Source organism: Sinocyclocheilus grahami, unplaced genomic scaffold (assembly GCF_001515645.1).
Source record: "Sinocyclocheilus grahami isolate Dianchi unplaced genomic scaffold, SAMN03320097.WGS_v1.1 scaffold462.1, whole genome shotgun sequence".
NCBI lineage: Eukaryota > Metazoa > Chordata > Actinopteri > Cypriniformes > Cyprinidae > Sinocyclocheilus > Sinocyclocheilus grahami.
In genome coordinates this window covers 557,155-573,576 of record NW_015505641.1, presented here as the reverse complement: position 1 = coordinate 573,576, position 16,422 = coordinate 557,155, and the positions used below count along the sequence as shown (strand labels likewise).

General features: G+C 35.8%; 1 protein-coding gene across 1 annotated transcript in view; it reads right to left on the bottom strand.

Annotated features, from left to right (window-relative positions):
• The window catches only part of LOC107553002 (cysteine-rich secretory protein LCCL domain-containing 2), a 23,729-nt gene extending 8,480 nt beyond the window's left edge, over positions 1 to 15,249 (bottom strand). Inside the window, exons 1-11 of the mRNA XM_016235068.1 lie at positions 15,108 to 15,249; positions 11,917 to 12,251; positions 8,587 to 8,705; positions 7,402 to 7,534; positions 2,570 to 2,685; positions 2,118 to 2,218; positions 1,859 to 2,026; positions 1,482 to 1,542; positions 1,330 to 1,396; positions 1,110 to 1,240; positions 960 to 1,003 (exon numbers count right to left, since the gene is read on the bottom strand). Coding sequence (XP_016090554.1) covers positions 960 to 1,003; positions 1,110 to 1,240; positions 1,330 to 1,396; positions 1,482 to 1,542; positions 1,859 to 2,026; positions 2,118 to 2,218; positions 2,570 to 2,685; positions 7,402 to 7,534; positions 8,587 to 8,705; positions 11,917 to 12,171 — 1,195 coding nt within the window. The 5' untranslated portion in view covers positions 12,172 to 12,251; positions 15,108 to 15,249. The remainder of the gene's footprint in view (positions 1 to 959; positions 1,004 to 1,109; positions 1,241 to 1,329; positions 1,397 to 1,481; positions 1,543 to 1,858; positions 2,027 to 2,117; positions 2,219 to 2,569; positions 2,686 to 7,401; positions 7,535 to 8,586; positions 8,706 to 11,916; positions 12,252 to 15,107) is intronic.
• Positions 15,250 to 16,422: the final 1,173 nt, after the last annotated feature.

The following is a 16,422-nucleotide window of genomic DNA, read 5'->3' as shown; positions in this document are numbered from 1 at the left end:
GCTTGTGTACTGCTTCATCACTGTGTCTGTCACGCGACTCTGTTGCCCTTTCGGGCTTGAACTGATGGTAAAACTAACGTCATTATAAACTGTCTTGATATTTACTTTGAAAGCTGAAGCTGCGATTATGGTAAGGGGCATTACATTTCCGACGAGTGCTTGTGGTGTTCGGCCAATCAGAATGCACTGGGTCAGCTGGCCAATCAGAGCAGACTGCGCTTGTCAAAGGAGGTGGCTTTGTTGAAAATGACGCGTTTGAGAGAGGCGGGGCATAGAGGGCCTACAATAATATACAGTATTTGAAAAATAATGTGTTTTTTGAACATTAAAGCATGTCAGCATATTCTGTTACACCAAATACACAAAATAATGATCTTTAAAATAGCATCATATGACCCCTTTAATTAATAATCTGACTGCATACTGAAAAAATTATGAGATCAATAAAATATTTGCATAATAATACACTTTAGCATAGTTTTAAAAATAATACATTTATGGAAATAACATCATTAATTGCGAACTGAATGAAATGTTTTCAGACACTTAATGGAATATCAATTGCAATTGAAAATGTATTAGGGTTTACAATTATATTAAATGCAATTAGCTGGACTTTAGAGTGATTTTTCGGCCCACTTATGTACATCTTTATGTGCAATTTCATAATTAATTTTATTATATTTGAAATATGTTTAAAGTTACTGCTGAATGCACAGACAATCATTTATGTTAAAATAAAATATACAACAATGTATGTTTATATACATTTATTTATTTTTATTTAAATATATTTGTAATTATGCATTTGTCACGGTGAAGCTGCAATTTAGTACATTATACATTTATACAATATATTAACTTAAAATGAAATATCCAAAAACATGGTAATTCTGATTTCATATTGAAAAATATGTATTGAAGAGGAATTATCAAGATAAGATTATAACAATACTCACCTTCCACTCTTGACACTGTAAATGCATTGCCAGGTTTGTATTTACTGAAAAGAAAATCACAGAACGCAGATTAGAGTGAATAACTCTCATGTGGATATTGAATTGTGGACAAACTGAATTCAAATGGTATCAACATAGCATTTAGACTACCTGAATGACTCTACACCATTCTTGGTTGCCTTTACAAAGAATGGGAAGTTGTCTTTTCTTGTGACATCCACAAGGCCTCCATTGTTGTCAATTATTCCATAGTGGATAGCAGCACGGCAAATACTTGATTGCTACAAAAATTGAAAAAAACGGAATTGATAAATAAATGTAACATCACCCACTTAAACAGAACCAGGTGAAATGTCAAAATAACACTTACAACATCATAATACAATGTTCCCCACACTTTCCCCTTCTTATTTAAGCAGTTTGCTGGGCAGTTGTACCTTAAAAAGATAAGAAAAAAGTAACCAGTAAAATTTTCTGAACTTATCATATCTTTAAAGAAATAACAAATTCCTTTACACTGACCTGTTGCAGGTCGCTCCTTTACATTTGTCCCTCATTCTTGTCTCACACTTAATATTTTGTGCTGAAAGGCAAAATAATTTTTTTTAAAAAGTAGAAATTTAGAATGTTTTATTATGAATAGTTTAGATAAATGTACACATTATTACAAAAAAATTGTATTATTTAAATAATTGTAGAATACTAAAAATGCTAATTAATGTAAAATTATTAAAAAAAATACATAATAATAATAATAATAATAATAATAATAATAATGCATTTTTACATTGTTTTTTCATTATTTCATGCAAATTAACAATAAAAACATTATTACTATTTATTTTTAATAGAAATTTTAATTGTTTTTAATTACTTCAAATAATATTATTCACACTAACCTAGATAGGTTGTTCTTGTAGTCTTGGTTGAGGAAGGATTGGCATTTGCAGGTTTTTTGGGGGAAGAGGGTTTGGGCTTAGGCTTAGTTGGAGTCGTCCGAGGCTGTACTGGCTCCTGCTGCTTCTCCACCTCATTCATATCTGGAGACTCATGACGTTCAGGGTCTCCTAAAAACAAAATCACAACAAAAAAACTCAAAAATAAGATTTAGACTTCCATGTGTTATACCTTTGTAATCATTCTTCTATCAGTGCTCACCCTTGTAGCAGAGGTTGTCTCTGCACCTTCCTCCATAGCTTGGTGGGCACTGGGAACAGGGGCGGCCATGTTGGTAGGGGGCTTCCCCGATCCAGTTTCCCCTAAAAAAAAAAAGGCACGGGTTCAGCATGGTTTTGAAAACGACTGCAAAATCTGCACATTTGACTGAGCACTCAAATCACATACTCTCATGGATCTCAAGAATGATTCAGGAAAAACAATCCCCAGCTGCCAAATTAAATCATTAGCTTGGAAAAGAATAACACATTCTGCCCATGTTTTCCTTTCCCAAAAGCCTTCATTTACTTTTCCATTTTTCTAAGGATGAATCTTTGTTTATAGCCTCCATGTTTTCAAGGATGTAAGTTTTGTTCCATAGGATCATCATCAGGAATAGTAATTAGCCATCTGGTGTTAAATGAATAAACGTCAGCAGAAAGAGCTGGTCTTACTTGGGTGAGTAGTTGCAGACGAGATAGACGGCGTTCTCCCAGATTTCTCCCCATACATTCATACGCGGACACAAGTGTACAGCACAGCCAACACGGTTGGTTGTGGCCCAGACCACCTGCAAATGAAGAGAAATACATTATTATTAGTGGTGTTTGCTCAAGATTAGGTATTTGTTCATAAATACTGAACCTTGACATGTAAGTCATCTGGAATGTTGAATAGAAGTGTCTTATTTCTTTTCTAAGCAATCTTGTTATTACAGTTTTCAATAGGATAATGATGAAAATGAACAAAAACCCCATAGAACCATACATTGAAGATGGACCCAAGCTAAATCTATAGGCTCTTTTGACTACAGCCAGCAACCAACCATACATAACGCCCTAGGAACCTCTTAGAAACACCCTAGAAACCATCTATAGCACCCTAGCAACCACCTAGAAACGACCTAGCAACTGTACAGCGATGAGAAACGCTCCTACAATTAGAGTCAGTAAGCAACCATCCAGAACACCCTAGCAACCACCTAGAAACACCATAGAAACCACTTGTGCTAAATGCTCTTATGACTTTAGCCAGTAAGCAACCATTTATAACACTTTAGCAACCACCTAGAAACACCCTAGAAACCATATATAACACCCTAGCAACCGCACAGAAACAACCTAGCAGCTATCTAGCATTAAAAATTCTAAGAACACCTTAGCAACTCCAACTGGCAACCACAAGACACTAGAATCAAGGCAGCAATTTTCTGATACAATGCACTTGTTGTGGAGAGGGAAAAAAACTAGCCTAAGCTGGTTGGCTAGTCTTAGCTGGTTTTAGCTGGTCTCCCAGCCTGGCTAAGATGATCAAGCTGATGTTCAGCTGTTTTTAGCTGGTTGGTCAGCTGTTCTCCCAGCCTGAACAGCAAAAGAAGTGGTCAAAACCCCTCTAAAACCAACGTGCGAAAATTACAATCAGCTATGACCAGGCTGGAAGACCAGCTAAAACCAGCCAAACACCTTAGGCTGGTTTCAGCTGTTTTTTCAGCAGGGATGTAATTACATCTGTAATTAATTTATGTAGTAATTACACTGATAACCTTACCCCTACCCCCCACCCAACCTTAAACCTAACAATACAACAAAACATGAGCCTAATCTTACCTGTGTCCTACCTCAATATCAGTAAATATGTTTGGCATTTCAACATAAACACAATAAGTATAATGTTCCAAACAATTATTTTTTTGACCTAAGTAACATACCTAATTAAAAAGTGATACCAAATTGTTTTCTTCTGGCATGCATGAAAGATGCAGGTCTCTTTGCTGTTGTTGTCAAAAGCTTAAAAAAAGACATCCATATCGACTCCCCTCTGAGGAGGAAGTGTTCCCCAGCAGGAAGTGGTCTCTGTTCTGGGGCAGAGGCAGTAGATTGATGGGGCCACGGGGGCCGTGAATAGTGACTGCACTCTTTCATTCTGCCCTGTAGGGCGGAAGGAGAAGCACCTCAAATGTGACCGGGCCAGTTTCCTGAAAAACTTCCCTTCATCCACTCTTATCCACTCAAACAAAGTAAAGCCTGCGTGTAGCCCGTTGAGCTGCGGTCAAGGCCCTCACTGATTCGGTTCCAAACAATTATTTTTTTGACCTAAGTAACATACCTAATTAAAAAGTGATACCAAATTGTTTTCTTCTGGCATGCATGAAAGATGCAGGTCTCTTTGCTGTTGTTGTCAAAAGCTTAAAAAAAGACATCCATATCGACTCCCCTCTGAGGAGGAAGTGTTCCCCAGCAGGAAGTGGTCTCTGTTCTGGGGCAGAGGCAGTAGATTGATGGGGCCACGGGGGCCGTGAATAGTGACTGCACTCTTTCATTCTGCCCTGTAGGGCGGAAGGAGAAGCACCTCAAATGTGACCGGGCCAGTTTCCTGAAAAACTTCCCTTCATCCACTCTTATCCACACAAACAAAGTAAAGCCTGCGTGTAGCCCGTTGAGCTGCGGTCAAGGCCCTCACTGATTCATTTAAACACAATATGGTTCACCGGGTGCAGCCCTGCAGCACGAGCCAAACCATTTGACTGTGAAATGAAAGGGAAGTGCTTACTCAGAATTTTTTTTGTACATACAGTTAAACCGTAGTGGGTTTGCATCTAACCCCGCAGAACGCAATCGAGGGAGCACGTCTCAATGCTCCCTCGGGAACGCACTTCCTCTGCAGAGCCCGCAGACGGTGTTGGCCATGGGACAACGAAACAGCAAACTAATCAGTCTCAAAAAACACAAACTCAAGCTTAACCCAGAGGGATCGTCTGGCACCGAGAAGATCGTGGAGCCTCCAGACCTGCTCTACAGCACGTGATAGAGGAGGGAAACGGGGAGAATCGCGGCAGAGATTTGGCCCTAGATATCCCCTACGACTCTGCGTTCTGCATCTTCAAAGGAATTTGGGTCAAACAGGAAAATGATTCAGGAGTCTGGGAACGCTTCCAGATGCGTGTAACCTGCTTTCAGAGCTGAGCGAATGTGTATTTTCACAAACTCATCTCAGCGATAAAGTAAAGCCTAAGAGGACATGAGGCTATTGCTCAACCCCTCCTTTTGTCCTCAATTTTCTCTGTTGTCGTCTCTCTTGAACTTTGGTTGGTCTCTCTTTCCTACTCTCCTTTTCTTTGTGCATTGCATCTGCTTGATCTGGCATGTGCAATATGTTTTGACAGTATCCACATTACTTTTTCAAATACCATTTTTAAAAAGGAGCTGTTAGTGTGGAACGAAACAGAAACACAGAAAACCACTGGTGATAAAAGTGGCCCTAAAATAGTATTTGGACAACTGGTAAGACTTTAGTTTAGGGAGCAATTCTCAGTATTAACTAGTTTCTTATTAGCATGCATATTACTAGCATATTGTCTGTTTATTAGTACTTACAAAGCACATATTAATGCTTTATACTGCATTACCATATTTTAGATCCCTTAATTCTACTCAATACCTATTACCTAAACTTAGCAATTACCTTACTAACCACTAATCATCAGCAAATTAGGGATTTATTGAGGCAAAAGTAATAGTTAATAGTTAGTTAAGAGTGAGAATTGTTCCCCAAACTAAAGTATGATCGAACACTTAAAAGGACAGTTCAACTAAAAATGAAAAATCTGTCATCATGCCCTCATGTCATTCCAAACCCTTAAGATTTTCGTGCATCTTTGAAATGCAAATTAAATGAATTTTTGAATTTTTTATGAAATATGCAAGATTTCGGTCCATTGGAAGTCCATGCAACCAAAACCTAAACACTTTAAAAAAGTAGAATAAAAGTAATCCATATGAATCGAGCTGTGTAATCCAAGTCTTCTGAAGAGACACTATCACTTTATATGATGAACAGATTTAATTCACATATAAACATTGATTATTTTTATATGTGAAATATATATAAAATATATATTTTTGCGTTACTTTTTAAATCTGTACAGGGCTTGCTTGTATGTTTTTAAAAAGTTATATTTTTGGCAAATATAAAAGCCTTTTCACAACAAAAGTGAAATGAATGCGCCTCAGGCTGAAGGGAAAGTAAATGTACGTCCGTACAGTAGAATGCAGAAGAAGACATTTCAACACACTTCAGCAATAAAAAAAGGACACAAATGTTTGTCTAGAGTAATTTGTGTTTATTAGTATGGTTGAACTGGATCATCGAAGGTCAGAAGCACACTAATCATCAGCAAATTAGGGATTTATTGAGGCAAAAGTAATAGTTAATAGTTAGTTAAGAGTGAGAATTGTTCCCCAAACTAAAGTATGATCGAACACTTAAAAGGACAGTTCAACTAAAAATGAAAAATCTGTCATCATGCCCTCATGTCATTCCAAACCCTTAAGATTTTCGTGCATCTTTAAAATGCAAATTAAATGAATTTTTGAATTTTTTATGAAATATGCAAGATTTCGGTCCATTGGAAGTCCATGCAACCAAAACCTAAACACTTTAAAAAAGTACAATAAAAGTAATCCATATGAATCGAGCTGTGTAATCCAAGTCTTCTGAAGAGACACTATCACTTTATATGATGAACAGATTTAATTCACATATAAACATTGATTATTTTTATATGTGAAATATATATAAAATATATATTTTTGCGTTACTTTTTAAATCTGTACAGGGCTTGCTTGTTTGTTTTTAAAAAGTTATATTTTTGGCAAATATAAAAGCCTTTTCACAACAAAAGTGAAATGAATGCGCCTCAGGCTGAAGGGAAAGTAAATGTACGTCCGTACAGTAGAATGCAGAAGAAGACATTTCAACACACTTCAGCAATAAAAAAAGGACACAAATGTTTGTCTAGAGTAATTTGTGTTTATTAGTATGGTTGAACTGGATCATCGAAGGTCAGAAGCAAAGACATTGGTTAATAGAATGGGATTAAATACATAAAGCATATTTGTGTTGTTTAACATTTAATTATTGCAGGTTTGCGTCATATTCTGAGTTGCATTATTTTTATTCATTTTGAGGAATACTGAATCTGTGTTTTTTGTGAGTGAGATGAATTAATGCATATTCATATTTATTTTTAGAACTACAGTAACATATTCTGATTTCTGTCACCATGGCGACACCAGAGCTGTCAATCAATAAATTGGAAAAAAAAGTAACTTGCGTTACTTTAGATATTCTCTTGTAAATTAAAAAGTAATGCGTTACTTTACTAGTTACTTGAAAAAAGTAATCTGATTACGTAACTCGCATTACTTGTAATGCGTTCCCCCCAACACTGGTCATGTTGTTTAGTCCCACTGGGAAAATAGTTTGTAAACTGAGATTTCTCACTCACTTGTGTGTAGTGGGTGCACATGGGTCCAGAGCAGCGCTCAGGGCACCAGGGGTTGCACTCATGCGGGTAAGGGTAGGTGTAGTCCTTCACCTCATCGTACCAGGCCTGCACATGGTAGGCCGGAGAGCGGTACCTATCAGGAGAGAGATACGATAAATAATATGATTATGATGCCACAGTAACTTACACTCTTTATATCAATAGTGTTTAATATGTAAAATGCATTTACATTAATTCATTTGGCAGATGTTTTTACACAAAGCAACTTAAAGAGCAGCATGGGGATCATTTGGGGATCACATGGGTGGATTTCAGTTTGTATGTTGTAACTTAGAATTGATCGATTTTAATTAGTTAAAATGTGTTCATTTCAGCTCAAAAAGTAGAGAATTGCACTAGCAGCGCCAAGGTCGTGTGTTTGATTCCCAGTGAATGCAGAAACGGATCGATTGTATACTTTTGCTGCAATGTAAAGGTTACATTTCGTGTTTAAAATCCAGCCATTTCAATAGGATTCTGTGTGATGAGGGTGAAATATTTCCCCCTTGTACATTTCGCAACAGGTTCAAGTTGGTCATGCTTATTTGCAACATTGACAAACATGCATGGTTGGAAATTGACGACTTCTGTGCAAGCTGTGCTTCATGAATCACTACACTACAACATAATCTCATGGCAATTCATAACTATATTATGCTTTGGAATTAATACGATCTCACCTTTACGTTTTCATACAACCTGCTTATACCCCCCTAAATAGTTATTTTTAGGGGTGGGGCTAGAGATGGACCGAAAAGCTTACTTTAAGAAAAAAAAAGTACAAATTCATACAAAATCACCACCTAGTAAAATGGTAAGGATTTCTAATGGGAAACTATATTGCAAGGTGCTGATCATATGAATTAATAAAATGTGAATCATACAATTTTTGGAAAAAAAGAGATTGGGTTTCTATACTATTGACAACGGACAATGGACCCTTTTTGACTACAAAATTGTATTAAATGTTACTGCAACTTAAGTTGATTTGGATAAATGCATACAAGTAAATTTAAAATAAGAAAAAAATTGGAGACATTTTAAAAAATTTCCAAATATTTCCAGGTTTTCTATGACTGTGTGCACGACTGGTTACATTACAGAAACAGACTGATATGTTCATTCTAAATGTGTCTGTACTCATACCTTCCCCAGTGCACGGCTAGGTTCTGCCCGATGGACATCAGTAGATCTTTAGGTCCATGTTCCCACTGGCACTGTTCCGCCCAGTAGGTCGCTGACTTCTCCAGTTCATCATCCCAAACCTGGTCATACACACACAAACTAAATCAAACACCCAGCAGAACACACAGTCCATAATTCCCATATATTTGCACTGAGACTTTAACAAAATACTGAACATGCTGAGTTTTATTCCCAGATAATTCCCTTTGCCTTCCTCTGACTCTTCATCTTCACTATTGGACTGGGAATCAGGCCCAATACAACTAAAATATTGGCTACATGCACACACATCAGAGCTTGGCTCACATCCATTGTAAATCCCCAGCAATCAAGGTTAAATGAGACGAATTTCCAAAGCTTATTTCTCCACCTGTAGGGAGGAGGACTCATTTCGCTCCACAGAACAGGGTTCTTCACCTCTGAGGAACTCTCAGTAAATTTCCAACTGCAGGATGGGTACAAACACTCACACATTCTGTAACCTCAGTTCTGAAGGTGCTGTTTGGGACTAAGCCATGTTTCTGAAACCTTTACTTGTTCGCTGAGGCCTGGCAGTGGTTCTAAAAGCCCTGCTTGTGGTAGACTCCTGTCTTTCTCAAAGGCATCAACCCAACTACATTAACCATAAGCCCTTGCTCTTTGTATCTTTCCCTTTAAAATCTCACTACATCAACATGAAACTCATGTTCAATTACCATGCGCAAAGGTACATGGGGAACAGCAATAAAGCACGACTGTGCTCGCTATAGGTCCCTAGCACATCTATGATTACTTAAAAAACCTATGGTTTTCCCTTAAAAACATGATTTCCCACAATGCCTTTCTATGGAATACTATTGAGGCCTTTAAATGTGTAAAAGTGATGCAGGTGTATCCAGTTATGCTCATCTACTAGTAGAACCAAGAGCTTTTGCCAGGTCAAGTAAATGATGATAGAATTGTCATTTCTAGTGCACTTAATTGTACTGAATGTGAACTTGTAGTGTACTTCAAATCATAAAAGCATATTAAAAAAATAAAATAAAAGGCCACTTAAGTGTACTTAGAGTACATTTTAATATTTATTTTAATATCACATTTAAAAGTGTGTTTCTTAACACACTTAAGTGCACTTTGTAATAATGTCAAATTAAACGTTTTACTTTAAAGTACATTTTAAATCATCATGTTATAATAAACTTTTGTCATGCTTTAAAGACTTACTTGATTTGAATTGTAGGGTGTTATTAGATATTACATTTAAAATAAATTTAAAATGTATTACATTGCAACTTTGTCCTTACAAATGTGTAATTACAAACTTATTTAAATACATTACTTACAAGCTTTAATAAAAACGGCATTGAAGTATATTTCAGTTTACCATAAATGCTTGTCAGTACATTCAACAGTACACTTGAACCATATTTCAAAGAAAATAGATATAATTATGGAATTACCTATAAAGACGTACTTAAGTATTTCTTAAATTGGTTAAAAACTCTTAAGTTCAACTAATTCCATTTAATATGAATGTAAACAATTTAATTTAATTTCAATTAACATGCAACTAAGCGTTCAAGAACATTACATTCAGTACGCACTTAAGTATATACTTTCCCGTAACAAGTACTCTTTTTGAAGGTATGCTAAAGTGTACTTCTTTTTCACAAGGGAATCCCTTTAGCACTTACAACTGAAGGCTGCATAGCTGCCATATTTAGTCACATAACTGAAGCCTCATCTCTGGTCCAGTAATGTCACTAATCTTTGGCTCTGTTCTCTATCTGTCTCATGGCTCCTGTGTCAGCAGATGGCTAAACCTCAGTGTAATTGTCTTCACAATAAAAAGTGCCTCACCACACTTGTAAACTCAACATGTTTCTTCCAACGAGGCCAGTATTTGGCACCTACGCAAACCTAAAGATATTTACTGCACCAGAAAGAAACGATGACTCCTGCTAACACAATATACAGTTAGTACAAATCAGCGTCATTAATTCAGAACAGAGTGTTGGTTTGTACAGCTCTCGACATGTGTGGTCGATATAAAAAAAAACCTTTGCTGCAGACTAACATGATTAGTGTTGCTGTTTACACAGACAGTTACTTTCTAAAGCAGTATACGAACTGAAATAGACCCTCATAAGTGACTGATTTAACTCTTCATAGACAACACTGGGAGACTAGACAAAATATTAACTCCTATAGAGTTGATTGCTAGCATGTTGCTAAGCTAACAGTGTGATAATCTAATAATAAAAATAAAAACCCCTGGTGAAAAGGGAGTCTGCTTAGTTGTACTGAATGTGCACTTTTAGTGCACTTCAAATCATAAAAGTGTATTTTAAAAACTACACTTGCAGATAAGACAATGTTAATCAAATAAAAGGCCACTTAAGTGTACTTAAAAATAGACACTTTCATGACCGACTCTTAACACACTTAAGTACACTTTTAAAGAGTGCAGTTTGTAATAATGTAATAATAAATTTAAGTTTTACTTTAAAGTGCATTTTATATCATTATGTTTTAATAATTGTATGTGTTGACTAACATACTAAAGCTAAGTACTTGAGTTTAATTCCAAATGTAGTGTGTTATTCATTTTAACATTTAAAGTAAATCTTTTTTTAAATGTACTAAATTGCAATTTCATCATTTCAAATGTGTAATCACAAATTTATTTAAATACATGTTATACAAGTTTCAACACAATTTAAATTTAAACTATAATACATTTTCATTGTATTGCAATTAACATGTATTTAAGTTTCTGAAATCATTACATTCAATTAACACTTAAGTATATTCTTTTAATGTATATTATTTTCCTTTTTAGAAGACTTTCTTTTTCGTGTAGCACACACAAAAATAAAAAATAATGCGTTTTTAAATAGATTGTATTTGATACTTTTTGGTGTTGAATAAATATTTTTGTATTAATAAATTATTAATACCCAAGATGGCAAATAAATCAAGATAATTATTGATTATTAATATTAATCAATAATTCTCTTGATTTATTCGCCATCCTGGGTGAAAGATTTCTGCTTGTCGCATCCTAAAGTTTCTTTCAGCAGCTTAAACTTAAATAAGATCTTAGATGCCAGCATAACTTTATTCCATACTTTTTGAAACAGTCTTTTCAAAATGCTTTCTATGAAGGCAACTCTCTAGGTTTTGGAACAGAACCTCCTGAGTTTTCAGCTCAATTCATTTTAGTGTGTCTACAGACCCTCAATATTACAGTAAATCATAAAAAGAGTTGTTTGTGAGTGAACAATGACTCAAACTGTGTTCCATTCTCACCATGTACTCCATGTTGGAGGCGGTCGGGTACACCTTTCCTCTCAGCTTGTTGTGCAGTTGCAGGATGTCCTCCCGGTCCGACCACCCAATGGCTCTGCGAGTGCGTAAAGGCGCATCGGCTTTTGTGCTGTTAGGCTCCAGCTCGTCCTGGTAGCGTTGCATTATCTGCCTCAGCTCCAGGGAGTCAGGAAGGAAGAGGGAAGCAGCCAAACTGGCACCCAGGAATAGCAGGGCAATGGAAATGAGCCTGTGCATGGCAGCAGTGATGCTTTCGGGGGCGGACTACAGATGACTGCCTTGTGTGAGCGTGTCTTCAGGGCTCTGTTCTGAAAAATCTGGAAGGAAATATGGTTTCCATGAGGACAAGTGTTGGGAAAGTTGTCGGAGCAAACGCTGGATAGTAAACACACGTCCATGTGTTTACACACAAAGAGAAATCAGTGCTTCAAAGGGGAATTTGCTAAATTGGTTTCATTAGTCACTCTTATTGCATCTTGACTAAACATACACCACAAATATATGAACACATACAGAATCCAATAACAACAATCAGAGTGAAGAATCTGAGGGTTGATATTCTGGAACGACATGAGACGCATCCATCCATGTAGTGCTTCTTGGTTTAAACTCATGCTTGTCCATTAGGTGAATCTAACAAAAAACAAGTCCAGGTTACATTTCACCCCAAAGTAAGTAATTTTGCATAAAGCAAGCACAGTTTTAAGACAAATAAGATGAATTGGGTTATTATGACTGTTGAGCACATTCCTTCCCAAATTACTATAACCATAATGCATTATTTTTTCTCCTTTTTACTGTAATACGTAATATTGACTGTATCACTATTGCAGTAAAAATTTTGAAAGACAATGTTTTCAATTTAAATTAGCATCAATAAGTGTTTATTATCTTTACTGTAATACCTAAACATGTAACTGCATCACTATATTACTGTAAAAATATTGAAACACAATGTTTTTAATTTAAATTAGCATAAATTAAAGTGGTCATTATCTTTACTGTAATAACTAAAAATGTCACTGCATCACTATATTACTGTAAAATATTGAAACATAATGTTTTTTATTTAAATTAGCATAAAGTAAAGTGGTCATTATCTTTACTGTAATACCTAAAAATGTAACTGCATCACTATATTACTGTAAAATATTGAAACACAATGTTTTTAATTTAAATTAGCATAGATTAAAGTGGTCACTATCTTTACTGTAATACTTAAAAATGTTACTGCATCACTATATTACTGTAAAAATATTGAAATATAATGTATTAAAATTAGCATAAATTAAAGTGGTTATTATCTTTACTGCAATAATTAAGAATATAACTGTGTCACTATATTACTGTAAAAATATTGAAATACAATGTTTTTCATTTAAATTATCATAAATTAAAGTGGTTATTATCTTTACTGTAATACCTAAAAATGTCACTGTATCACTATATTACTGTAAAAAATATTGAATTGCAATGTTTTCAGTTTAAATTAGCATACATTAAAGTGGTTATCTTTGCTGTAATACCTAAAAATTTAACTCTACCACAGTAAAAATATTGAGTGTTTTTTTTAAATATGCATGAAATAAAGTGATTGCCTTTACTGTAATACCAAATAATGATAACTGTATCACTATATTACAGTAAAAATATTGAAATAAATGTTTTTAATCCCCATACATATACAAGTACAACAGATAATACCATGATTATTTAGATATGATACATTTTTATTATTCAATTACAATATTACAGTTTTTTCACATTACAGCAATGAGAACTATGCTAATTAATTCATTAATAATAATAATGTCCATTTATAATGTTGTTTCTTATTAAATTGAGATGAATTATGAGGGACATTACAGGTTTCTTGATTAATTCACCCTTTTTGTACTCTCTGCAGAATTGCCGTAAGTTGCTCAGATGAAATTTGCCATCTAACCTCAATGGAGCAGCACTCACCAATGAGGAAATGAACCTCAACGATCCACATCAAATGAATAGTTTGTGCTCCAATTAGAAGAATGTTTATTGTATGCCATAATCAATTGTCAATGCAAAGGCCCAATCATTACAGAACAATTATACTATCAAAGCCTCACATAACAAAAACCCCATTGTAATCTTCATTACTACTCAAAAGATCAAATCACTAGGCCTGATCTCCTTCGATTAGATTGTTCAGTTTGATGGACCAGCAAGTCTGTTTGATCTCTGCAGGTTCACAATCTATCCATTAACTCAACTTTGTAGGTCAAACTCATTTATTTCCTGAGGTGACCATGGATACATTAGCAGAACAGATCCACACTCAGCAGCTGTGCCATTCACACATTAATCAAAGTAGATCTTTCTCTATCCCGGACTGACTTTCTCTGGGAATGGAATTATCCAGGTTCATACAGCAGATGGAGTGGGTGCGAGAATGGGAGAGAAGAGCAAGTGAATTTGAATTGGGGTTTTTGTTTGGTGGGGGGGGGGGGGGGGGGGGGGGGGTAAACACTAGTGGCCACTTCTAAACACAGTTGAGTCAAGCGTTTTTTACTTCTCCCCTCTCTGACTCTCTCTGCAGAGCCTTGACATTCAACACTGGTCTGAGTAAACACAGGCACCGCTTCAATTCCAGCTGCCGTTCTCTCTCTCTCTCTCTCTCTTTTAATTCACATTCAGTGCCATCTCATCTCTCTTCTGAATTTTATACTACCATGACAGACCAAGCAGCCCGGACAACGCCAGCTGGGCACCTCCATGTAAACAGGAGATAAAAAATTGCCAGGTGGTCCATCTGCACTTTATATGGCAAAATGCTGGTTGGTTTTGCACATTGTGCTTTTCCTATGCACAAGCATAAAAGTTTGAAATGGCATGAGATTGTTATAACAGCATGACAGTTCAACCACATGCATATTTTCCAAATGACAGTTAGTGCAATTAATGTCCAAAATCATGCCCGTAATGCATCTTAATACACATGCTCTCAAATTGATGCTGATCAGTGAGCATTAGATTCTACACACTGACTATCAATGGATCATTACCAAAAAAAAGGAAGAAAAAAGCAACTCCTCCCGATTCTGCACAGCCAGCTTTAATTGACTAAATGCATCAGTTAATCAATGTATATTGTTAATTTACCTTCCATATACTACAGTGTCAGCAACACATCTTACCTAGTGTGTGTCTTCTCCACAAGCTTTTCCAGAGGCTGCTGCAGCTCAGTGTCTCGCGGCTGGAGTATTTTCCTTGAAAGTCAAACAAGTGTGAGTAGTGGACTCTGTTTGGCAGCTGGTGACTCTCACTGACTCTATGGAAGCAGCTCAGCACCTTTTATAGCGAAGGAGAGGAGCGTGAAGAAGAGGAGGAGGAGGCTGAAGAAGGTTGTGTTCTTGGCAAACCTCCGGCACTCTGATGAACGATGTCGAGATAAAAATGCAACAAACGTAAATCATCTCAAAGCAGCTCCAGAGACGCGTCCAGAGGGTTACTCAACAACTCAAGACAGCAGGATGTTTGTCTATGAGTTATCGTTTTGTAATATGTTATTACGTCCGTCAATACATTAACAGTTATATGACATTTTGTCATCAATAATATAAATGGAGAACGTGGCTAGTTATAACAAGTTATAACTATCTAGGTGCTCTAGGTTACCTGTCTATTTTAATTGTAACTTACTTTATATATATATATATGCACTACCGCTCAAAAGTTTGGGATCAGCAAGTCTTGTAATGGTTTTTAAAAGGAGTTTCTAATGCTCATCAAGGCTGCATGTATTTGATAAAAAATACAGAAAAAAGTGTAATCTTGCTAAATGTTATTACAATATAAAATAATGGTTTCTATTTTAATATACTTTAAAATATAATTTATTTCTGTGATGCAAAGCTGAATTTCCGTGTCACATGATCCTTCAGAAATCATTCTAATATGCTGATTTATTAATTATCAGTGCTGGAAACTGTTGTGCTGCTTAATATTTTTTAGGAAACTGCAATACTAATTAATGACAGAATTTTCCTTTTTGGGTGAACTATCCCTTTAATGACTGTATACTGGCTCGTCAATAACATCTGCTCTAGTATGCTCTAGTTTGTTGGAAACATGTCAACAAAGGATATGACAAGCATAATTGTGGCAATTAATTGGCACTCTGAAGTTCTTTTGCCATAGAATTCAACTACCAATGTGGCTGTAAGTAAAGAAACCTGGCCTGTTTGAAAAAGCTGAGTCAGATGGATCTGCTTGATGTGCCCACCACCAAATATTTCACATCCTCGAATCAGGCGATATAGGGTTTAGATATTTGGCACAAGGGTGTGCAACTTTGGATCATATGAACCAGAATAGGATTAGTAACTGGCTGACAACTTCTGAAACCAAAGCATCATGCGCTTTGAAGACATCTTAACTCTATATAGCCAAACATATCATAGTATTATATACGATTGTAGTCCCCTAAATTATTAACATGTTCAAAACTTT